Source organism: Hippopotamus amphibius, chromosome 12 (assembly GCF_030028045.1).
Source record: "Hippopotamus amphibius kiboko isolate mHipAmp2 chromosome 12, mHipAmp2.hap2, whole genome shotgun sequence".
Taxonomy (NCBI): domain Eukaryota; kingdom Metazoa; phylum Chordata; class Mammalia; order Artiodactyla; family Hippopotamidae; genus Hippopotamus; species Hippopotamus amphibius.
The window spans coordinates 86,028,577-86,039,267 of record NC_080197.1 but is presented as its reverse complement, the minus strand read 5'-3'; the positions used below and the strand labels follow the sequence as shown (position 1 = coordinate 86,039,267).

Below are 10,691 nucleotides of genomic sequence, written 5' to 3'. Positions count from 1 at the left end.
TAGTTACTTTCATTCCTAAAGATCTTATTTGGTTGCTTAAAAAAAAAAAGAAAAAGTTGATTAAACTCAACCTTTCTAAGGCATAGCAGTTACCAGTGAGGAAGAAGAAAGCCCATTTGTGGGATTACTACCATTTCAACCAAGAAAGGCAAAGAAAGTAACACGTAGGCAAGGTGTATGTAAGTTAATAGAAAGGTAAGCCTGGCCAGTCCTCAGATAAAGAATATGCAAGAGAAAAGGAAATTCAAATCCTAAGGGTTAAATTGCAAAGGTGGACAACTGCTTGCGTTTATTGACAAGCTGACCGTGAATTCCAGGAAAAGTTGAGATTTTTCTTGTTACCTGGGTAGCATATTCCATTATGTTTGAAGACTGTTAGAACCCCAGACTCTCAGAGGCCATCCAGCCCAAATGACTACTGACTTGCTGTGTTGCTTTTACAATTCGATAGTCTCTCACAAGCATCTTTTTTCTGTTTAAAATGTAACCTTAAAAGGTTTGTTGGTACATGATTTTTAACCGTGTAGGCACATGCCATTCATTTTGAAAGTGTGAACATGCAGAAAAATAGGATCCAATATGCACATGCTCAGCACCCAATTGAGCATAAAAGCAGCAATACTGTGAGCAGTGTGTCCTCTGCTCTTGGGATATCCCATGTGTCCTGGATGTGTCCTGTTTCTAGTATTCTCTGGATATCTCTGTCAGTATTGTCCTTCACATGGCTGGAAGGCAGGGACTGGGTGATGTTCTTGCAATTAATTCTAGATAGAGATGCATATAGATAGATGATGATGGAAACCTCAAGAGGTGGTGAGCTACCAATGTTCTCCAAGGATTAAATGCTAAACTTCAGAAACTGGAACAGCCATCCTTGTGTCAACAGACCTCCAGGGGCCTCAGGGCAGGGGATAAGAGATACTCATCTCTGCCCAATTTTATCAGCTTTCAGTCCCTTCTTGTACTGCTGCCAGGATGGCAGTCTTCTAAATCCTAGTCTAATAAATTCTGTTCACCCACTACCATTGCACCAACCACAACTTTACTATTTTGTAAATTAAACAATTTGGTCTCTACCTCGGACTATCTACGTTAAGATAAGCAAAATTATTACTCATGCCCAGCTTACTGGCCCTTTCCTGTCTTCCTGGAGCCTCCAGTAGGGCCATATGCAAATGAAGTGTCAGTCTCACAATTTAGTAACATTTTCCACTTCATTTGTGCCTCTTTTGTAGCAGTTACCTTGAGTGCTTATCTCCCAACCACCAGACCACAAGTCCCCAGAAGTCCTCTCTGGCACAGTCTCCAAAGAGGATCAGTTTCCTAGGAGATGAGGATCAGAGAAAGCCTGGTAGAGAAAAGGCACGATGGGAGGGGCATTCTAAGCAGGTCCTGAAGGACTTTGGACAGCCAGGAGCCTGTATTCCTAGCATTTCCCCACCCTTCCATTAGCCCTGGAGGATCACTCCCAGCAGTGACTGAGTGCTAGGGGAGTGGGATGCCTTCTAGGAGAGGAATTAAAATACAGACAGTAGGGCTTTTACAGCAGTAGAGATCCTTTGAAGGTTTTTAAATGGAAGAGTAACAGGATTAGATCTTAGGAAAGTGACTCCTAAATACAAATATGCATTTCCAGCTCCCTAATGGACATGTCAACTGAAAAGTGTGCAAGTTCTCAAGCTCTTTGTATCAATGTTTGTATGCGATACCCAATAAACTGCAAATAAAGGATACAATTTGATCAGCGTTGACACATGTATACACATTAAACTATCACCACAATCAAATCTAGGAACATTTCTATCATCCTAAAAGCTTCCTCGTAATCCACCCTCCTTACTCCCACCTCCTACCACCACCACCACTCCTCTTCCTGTCCTTGTAGACACTAACATGCCTCCCTCCAAACTGGGCCAGTCAGATTATTCCTCCAGGGAATCTGGATCTGGAAAGGACACAGTGGCAGGAAGTGGCTGAAGCTGAGTCTTCCAATGACAGCTGCCTGGATGGGCAGTGCACAGATTCCTGCCAGAGACATCCGTGAACTGGTTGTTTCTGCAGCCTGGTTATTCTTTCAGTTCTATGAGCTGCATAATAACCTTCCAACATATCCTTTAGTGCTTAATTGTGTCAGTTTGTTGCTTGCAACCAGAAAATTCACATATGATGCACTTCCTCCCACAGTCACCACTTCAGGAAATGGCACCACCAAATTCTAGTCTCTCAAGCCCAACCTAAAATAATTCCTTTAAACTTTAGTTTTCATCATGTCTCCTCTCACTTATTGCTAAATCCTGCCTATTCTGCTCCCTGCTTAGTATTCTGTCTCCATAAAGTTTAGTTTTTTTCCTCATCATTATTTCTCTAGTACCTAGTACAGCGCTTGGCAGAGTACTCAATAACTTCTTGCTGAATGACTGAATAGTGACATCATCTATCACCCCCAGAAACAAAAGCAAAGATGGATGAGTGCTTGCATGTGTATGCATGTTTATCAGGGTGGCAGGACTTCAAAGTTAGTTTTTTTCATAAATTTATTTACTTATTAATTTTATTGGCTGCGTTGGGTCTTTTTTGCTGTGCGCGGGCTTTCTTTTTAGTTGCGGTGAGTGGGGGCTACTCTTCGTTGTGGCGCGCGGGCTCCTCATTGCCATGGCTTCTCTTGTTGCGGAGCACGGGCTCTAGGCGTGTGGGCTTCAGTAGTTGCAGCACATGGGCTCAACAGTTGTGGCTCACAGGCTCTAAAGCACAGGCTTAATAGTTGGGGCGCACCGGCTTAGTTGCTCCATGGCATGTGGGATCTTCCTGGAGCAGGGGCTGAACCTGTGTCCCCTGCATTGCCAGGCAGATTCTCAACCACTGCGCCACCTAGGAATCCCCAAAGTTAGTTTTTAATGTTTTCATAGAAGCAAATGACAGGACTTGAATCCAGGACTTCTGACTCCAAATTCCATACCATTTCCATTATACTTTGTATCTATACCATGTGTCCTTTCCCTTCACTTGGAGTTCCATATCTTCCATCCTGCTCAGATCCTTATATACCAAGTACCAAACTGTAGACATTAGATACAGCTCTAAAATACAAACCCTTTCCAAGAATATTTGCTTATTAACCAAAGGGATAGGGAGGCAGGCAATAAAGCATCTAGATTGAAGAGAGAAGCCTGTGGCCCCTGGCATCATCAAAGAGTTATAGCCAGGAGGTAAGGTTAGCTGGGGGCCAGGGACGTGACTAAAGCTTTCTGAACCTGGGGTAGAGTTAATAACCTTGCCTAAGTGGAGAACAGTGTTGCTGGGTTGGAATACCTTTGTCAAACAAAAAATCCATACGTTGTCAGAATAATACTTTATTTAACAATCTGAAAATCTGTTCTTTTGGTTTTAAGTCTTGCAAAATGAGTGGTACATCAAAGATTTGTTCACTATTCTCTGAGTATGTGTGGTTGTATGTCTGTGTGTGGACAAATGTCTATGTCTACAGATGCTCTTGCTTTTTACAGTCATTTTAGCCCCCTTAATTAGTATATAAATTGTTATTCTAGCAGTGCTAAAACCTGAATTAAATATTCTAACAGTCTCTTCTCCCAAGCTGGCCTCCCTCCCTCCTGTAAGTCTGCTGCTCAGCCGCCATTAATGCTAGGTCTTTGGAGACCGCCAGCATTCATAGTTTAAGAAACCAGAAATGAATGCTAGATCTTAAGTCCCTCTGACTTATATTCTCTGGCTGAGGGGCTTCTCTGGGGAGGTGTGTGTGGGGAGGTCTTGGCAGTTCCTCTTCAGAGTTGTGCACTTTGAATGGTAGACACCTGGAAAGTAAACATGATTGCATTAGATGCTGACCTGCCCTCCCACCAACCACGTAAGGGGGGGTGAAAACTCAATTTTCTTGTCCTGAATTATATTTCATGTAATGCACTGGCCTGGGGCAGTGGGGGGGGTGGCGGTGGCGATGTGAAACTGGCTGTTGGGATTATTGTAAAGACTTGTTGCAGATACTGTTCATTATGTCATCCACCATCTCTTTATGAGGATTCTCAGAAGAGATTTCTGCCCAAAGCAGGAATTGTTCTCTTAAGGAATGGCCATCATAAATTGGATAAACGGATCAGGTTTTTCTTCTTCTTCTTGGATGTTAGAAAGCCTGGAACTGATTTTGTGGTCTATGCTTCGTAAGTCTATTTTATAGAATGCACTTTTGTACTTGCCTAATTCATGGCTCCATTTCATGGCACTCTCACTAGTACCCTTCTGAGTTACTTTACTACATTTCATGTGGATGTGTCTGTGTATTTACCTTTTTGTATACCTTTTGTATCTCTTAACTCCTTTTTGAAGTAAGTTCAGGTATAACTAAATAAATTCTTAGGAGATAGGGCCATGGGAAGAGGTCAGGAGGTTCAAGGCCAGTTGGGAAATGGGCACAAAAGAACCACAACGTCACGTTTACTCTTGGTTCTTCTGGCTCCCACCTGCTTGACTTTGCCCTAAGGATACCATTCACTGCTGGGTTCCCCTCGCAGCCCACAGTGAGGATTCCGGCCGGTAGCCAAACCTCTGAACATCCCCAATCCCAGTCTCACCACCCATCCTATTCTCTGCGTGTCTGGCCTCCTCACCTCTTCCTGAGGCTCAGGTGCTATGCTGCTGCTCTCTTCTGGAACCACAGAAACATGAGGCTGAAGATCTTGGTTCTACGAAAAGAAGAGTTCTGCTGGTGAGATGTGGCTTCACCTCCCCCCCCCTCTCAGCTTAGAAAGGTCTTTTGTGCCTTACACTTTATAAAGGTCATAGATAATACTAACGGCAACCCTACAATGTTGTTTCCCTACAGCCTGAAAGCATCAGGGAAGGCTTTATTGTCATCCTTTCTCAGATCAGGAAACCAAGATTTGAAGGGTGAAACGACTTGCTGGAACAGGAAATCAGGTCTTCGGATTCAAGAGTTGTTTCCGTGATTTGTGTGACACGCATCTATATGTATACGTATGGGAGAGTCTGTGAGGGTATAAACATAGGTCTTGTTTAAAACAACTACCTACCACTTTTAGACTAATCCTCCTCAAGAATGCACAGCAGTTCTCACACTTTGATGATCCTAACCCACGGCAGTTAGGAGGGACAAGTGGTATGATGGTTTCTTTGGGTAAAGGTCTAGGTCCTGAGATGGGAGCCCAAGGTGTGGAAAAAGCCGTGTCTAGGAACTACTAAGCCAGGGGAAGACCCTGGCGCTCTAAGGTTTACAATGAATTTTTTTTAAATGAAATTTAACACACTATAAAATGCACCCTTTTAAAGTAGAGCTGATTTCTAACAGTATGACAGCCACTCGAAATTCTGTGATTTCTCCTTTCAGGAAAATTTCCTTCTTCTTACTCTCTCTGCTGATTCTAGGCCATGAATTACTTCAAAGGTAAGACTACTAACACCGCCAAGAAAGTTATCAATATGTTCTTTTTCTCTCAGGTGAGTCAAATGCTGAGCAAGAACAGAGTTGCTCAGTTATCTTTTTATTTACCCATTTTTATATGTGATATGTCCATAATTCTGCTTGAGAGAAAAGATGATTCATGATGTATCTGTGAGGGAGATGAACAAATCTTACAGGACATGGGCTTCAGGGGACTGATGATACTGACGCCAGGATCTAAGATGCTCTACTGCTTAATTCCATAGGAAAAATATGTCTCCTTAGCCCATGCCCAAAGCAATCCCACAGGAGAGGCTGGGAGTAAGGAAAGACTATAAATCCCAAATATAAGGAGGTAGCCTCAGGGGAAGGAGGTTGTGTCCTGTACCTCTTTCCCAAGGAGGACAGTGTTACTAGCCAGCTCCTCAAAATAGTCAGGAAGCATCCTGGCCCCCATAATCTCCCCTTCAGTAAAATTACTCCAAGAATGCAAAACTTGTTTTATTATTCACCTGAACCAAACAGGTCATTCTATTGCTGTCTCTATACTAAAATCATATAATATATTACAAAGTCAAATTTAATTTTGCATTTTCCATACAGTTGAGTTGCTCTTTTCAGTGTGGCAGAGAAGTGGCTACGCTTTTCAGCTATGCAAAATCACACGTTTACCTTGTGCTTACTCACCATCCAACTGCCCTGCATATCTCTCAGCATAGCTACCTCAGACCGGAAATCAGCCAAGGGAAAGTCTTATCTTGTGCTCTGTTAGGACCTTCAGTAGCTCACGTTAATCAAGACTGAGGGCATAATACTGCTGATGACTCAGATTTGAGTATTTCAGGGGAGTCAGCTGAGATAAGCTTTACATCCTCTTGTCTTCTATCCTCCTTGCCTTGCCAGACATCACACCCTTAGTGCCCTGTCCATGTTAGCTCCTCTCAGACACCAGGAGGCCCCCAAGATAGCCTGGTCGACCTTCAGGTAGGCATATTTAGTAGTAGGGTGGTGTGATCCAAGGGGTACCAGACACCTCGCACTCCCACACAGCCACATGGCGCATGCCCTGGCCTCCTTCATTGCCCAAATGTCACCTTCCCTGACCACTCTGTTTAAAATGGCAATTCAGCCCCCACTCCCTGTGCCTTGCCCTGCTTAATTTTTCTCCATAACTCTTATCACCACCAAACTGTAATTTTACTTACTGTTTTGTGTTTTTCTCCCCCTCCACTAGAATGTAAGATGCAGGAAGGCAGAGAATTTTGTGTGTTATTCACTGTAATACCCCACTTCCTAGAAAAGTGCCTGGCACACAGCAGGGGTTTAATGAGTGATTGTGGAATGAATAAATGAATCTGGGTGCCATCTAGTCAGATGTTGCACCACAATCCTCTCCACGATGCACCTGACAGGGGACCATATAGCCTTAGCTTTTAACAGCCAGAAAGGGGAACTATTTTTCAAGGGGGCCCATCCTGTTTTGGTTTTTGGATGTCCTTGTGCCTCTTTTCCCCTATATTAAAAAAGTTTTTCTGCCCATATAATTTTTTAAAAGAGCTTATTGCTGAAAGTTCCTCTTATAATGATCCAAAATGTACTTTAAACAAACAAACAAGCAAAAAAAAACACTTGACACATAGGGCCTTTTCCTGTCCTCAGGAGTCTTATAGAACAAGTCAGATCTCTCCTCTATGATAGACTTCCCATGTAATTTGAATAGAATATGACTTGATTTTCAGATTCTTCACAGTATTGGTAGCTCTCCGGAGGGTCTGTGTCTCTATTTTAACACAATCCTTTTCTCATTCATATTTTCACCTTTCAAAAGACCATCCCTTTTGCTTTACCTTCCCTCTGTGAGTTCCTTCCTCTAGGCCTCTCTCATCATAGAAGATACACCTTGGGAATTTGCTGATGCCATTTTGCTTGAGGTCTATTCACCACAGTCACAACAATGACAAAGTGAATTGAGACCTTCCTCCCTGTCCCGCATTAAAAAAAGTAAAGATCAGGATCCAGCTGTAGGTTCTTTATATTGGGAACTCCCAGAACTTGGAGCAAAAGAAAGAAATTAGTAAGAATCTGCTTATAATAATATTAGAGATCAGCCCTTTGCAGAAGGCAACTACCCTAGGAGTAGAGATCACTAAATTAGTTGCTATGAAGATGTGAAACAATCCCCAGAACCAAAAAGGTGTCCAAGAGTATCCTTGATACTGTAACATAATGACATAAAATCTTATCTACTGTGGGGCAACCTGACCATAGTAAAAATGATCTACATGGAGGTTATAAAAGGGAATAAAGACTCAACCAACCCCTTCTCACCTGAGAGGTCACCATGGTAGGGGAAGTACAAAGTTCTGGGTTCAGGTTGTCGGTGTTTTCCTTTTCTGTGGCCTCAGGAGTTCTTACTGGCTTCTCTGGTGGCTGTGGATCAGGAGAAGCCTCTAAGGGGGCCTTACAACTTGGAGTCTCAGCCTCCAAGGAGGCCCTGGGGCTGGTGGGTGAATCACAGGCTGTAGGGCTGGAGGGCATGTTCCCTAAGGAGGACCTGGGGCTGGGAGTGGCTCTGGGTGGAGGAGGCCTACTAGGCGGTGCTGAGGCCCTCTGCATAGAAGCTTTCTTTGGCTGTTCAGATCCTTCACTTGAGGTGCGGGTTCGGAGGACTACTTCTGGGAAAGATGAAGCCTGCTCTGAAGGGATAAGAGCTCTGTCTGGAGATGGAGCTGGGGAGCAAGAGAGAACTTCCTCCTGGGACTCTCCACCTTCAACGGTGGGTGAGGGCTGGGCCTGGGTGGGGCCATTGCAGGATAGCTGAGGCTCTTCCTCCTCAGAGGAGCTTGCTTCAGCCTCCTCCTCTGTTTCTTTGTCTTTTAAGGGCTCTTTTTTAATCTTGGAGTTGTCTTCTCCCTGGGCTGGATCAGATGCCAGCTCTTCTTCACTTGCTGAGATGGAGTCCTTCTCACTCGTCAAGGAAAGTGCAGAGGGACTGGTAGGTGAGGTAAGAGGGCTGGAGACTGTAGATGTTCGAACTGGGGAAGAGATAACTAAAGAGCGTCTGTTGCTGCTAAAAAAGGAAGGGCATTTAGATTCAGAATAGCTAAAAACCGGAATCTAGATACTCTGAATAAATAATGATACATTCACATAATAATAAAACAATAAAGCAATTTAAAATGATATTAGAAAGTCTGTATAATTTGTAATAATGCTTATGCTATAAAGTGAAGTGGAAAAAGGCTATACAATTTGATCTGTATTGAGATCTCAATTATCTAAAAATATATAAAGAAAGAGACTGGAAAAAAACTCAGCAATATATTAGCAAAATATTTTCCTTGGGGAAAAGATTCAAGAGTGATACACAGTTGATCCTCATAGATTCTGTATCTGCAAATTCACCTACCTCCTGAAATTTATTTATAACCTCAAAATAACACTCATGGTGCCTTCACGGTCATTCATGGACACATGTCAGCTGTGAAGAATGAGTGCCTGACCAGTACGTTCCCAGCTGAGGTCTAACAAGGCAAGCCTCTGCCTTCCTGTTTTAGCTCTCTTACTGTAAGTATGTCCTGTTTGCCAAGTTTTTCACACTGTTGTGCTTTTTGTTGGTGATTTTGCTGTTTAAAATGGCCTCCAAGTATAGTGCTAAAGTGCTTTTGAGAGCAGAAAGTCTGTGATGTACCTTACAGAGAAAACACATATGTTAGATAAGCTTCATTCAGGCATAGTGCTGGTGGTTGTGAGTTCAATACGAATAAATCAACAATATGTATTAAATGAGGTGTCTTTAAACAAAAACACACACAAGAAAAGTTATGTATTGATAGCTGGATGAAAATGTTAGGACCAGGGGCTCACAGGAACCTAACCCTGTGTTTCCCCTAGGAGCAATGGTTCATTATTCACTAATTCAGTGCTTGTGGTGACTTTATAGAACAAAACTACCACGAACAATGAAAACTGACTAGAACATTTATTGAGTATGCTGGATACTGCGCTGAGTGCTTCTACAGCCAACATCAGCTTGACTCCTACTCACCTCCTTAAGTGCCTCACCTCCTTAAGTGCCTACCATCCACTACTGATTAAGAAACCCACAAATATTTATTTGACATGTACCAGCTATGTGCTGTATCCTGGGTTCAAGGATGGGAGATGGTGACAGGAAAAGAAAGAAAAACTTAGTTCCAGCCCTATGGGAGTTTCTGAGGTAAGATAAGTGACACGAGGTTCTTTCTAGCACTAGCAGTGAGCAGGTCAGTAGGTTTAGAAGGCCCAGGAAACAGCAAGATAGACCAGATTTCCCTACAAGGTTCTGGGACGTCTTGGTGTAAGTGATGGTAAGTTTCAGATGAATGGACACTTAGAATTCTGGTTTTCAATGCTGGGAAGAGGAGAAATAGAGTTTTTGGAGTAAAAGGAACATCTATATTGGCCTGTTACTGATTCTTTTTAACAGTCTGTAACTAATTGCTAAATGAGTAGGAGAAACAACAAACTGAGCCCCATTTTTCCTTCAAATCTCAAGCTCAGTTTCACCACCTCCTTAAAGCCTTCCCTGACCATCTATCTGCACACTGCAGTTACTTAACTCTTGGAATTCCTACTGGTTTCCTTAGGCACTTAGTATGCGCAATCTTATATTGTTCCTTGTTTCCTTAGGCACATCTTGTGTCCTTCCAACTTTTATAAATCACTTCACGGGAAAGACAAGTCACCTATGTCTTTAGATCCTTAACTCTCAGCATAAAACCTTGTGTATAGAAGGAACTTAATAAAACTTCTTAAACAAAGACTTTGGAATAAGAAAATGATCACAATCTGAGGCACCAGTGAATTGCTTACATTTACCAGCATAAAGAATGTATGAAGGCAACAGACACACCACAGACACACACACACACACAGAAAAGCAAGCCATAACAGGTTAAGAAACTTGCAATGCATATCATTAAAGGACTAATATCTGGAATATATTAAAAACCCCATCTCACGTAAATTAATTTTTTCAAAAGGGTAAACAATCCAAATGAAAAATGTGAAGAAAGGATAAACATGCAAATCACAGAAAAGGTACCTTAAAAAGCCAATAACACAAAAAGATGTTCAGGTTAACCAGCCATTGTGGAGACATAATTAAAACTGCAAAAATTCCATTTCATATATTACCTTGGAAAAATTAAGCAGTCTGACAATGTCACATGTAGCAAGAATATAGAGCAATGAGGGCTTTTATTCACTGCTGGTGGGTTGTAAATCGGAACAATCACTT

General features: G+C 42.5%; 1 protein-coding gene across 3 annotated transcripts in view; it reads right to left on the bottom strand.

Annotated features, from left to right (window-relative positions):
- Positions 1-3,272: 3,272 nt before the first annotated feature.
- BIN2 (bridging integrator 2) overlaps positions 3,273-10,691 on the bottom strand; it is a 33,052-nt gene continuing 25,633 nt past the window's right edge. The window contains exons 10-12 of one of the 3 annotated variants that reach the window (XM_057701581.1): positions 7,739-8,477; positions 4,620-4,694; positions 3,273-3,809 (exon numbers count right to left, since the gene is read on the bottom strand). In XM_057701581.1, the coding sequence (XP_057557564.1) occupies positions 3,780-3,809; positions 4,620-4,694; positions 7,739-8,477 (844 nt within the window). In that variant the 3' untranslated portion in view covers positions 3,273-3,779. Of the gene's footprint in view, positions 3,810-4,619; positions 4,695-7,738; positions 8,481-10,691 lie in introns of all 3 variants that reach the window. The other 2 variants (XM_057701580.1, XM_057701582.1) reach the window with 2 other exon arrangements.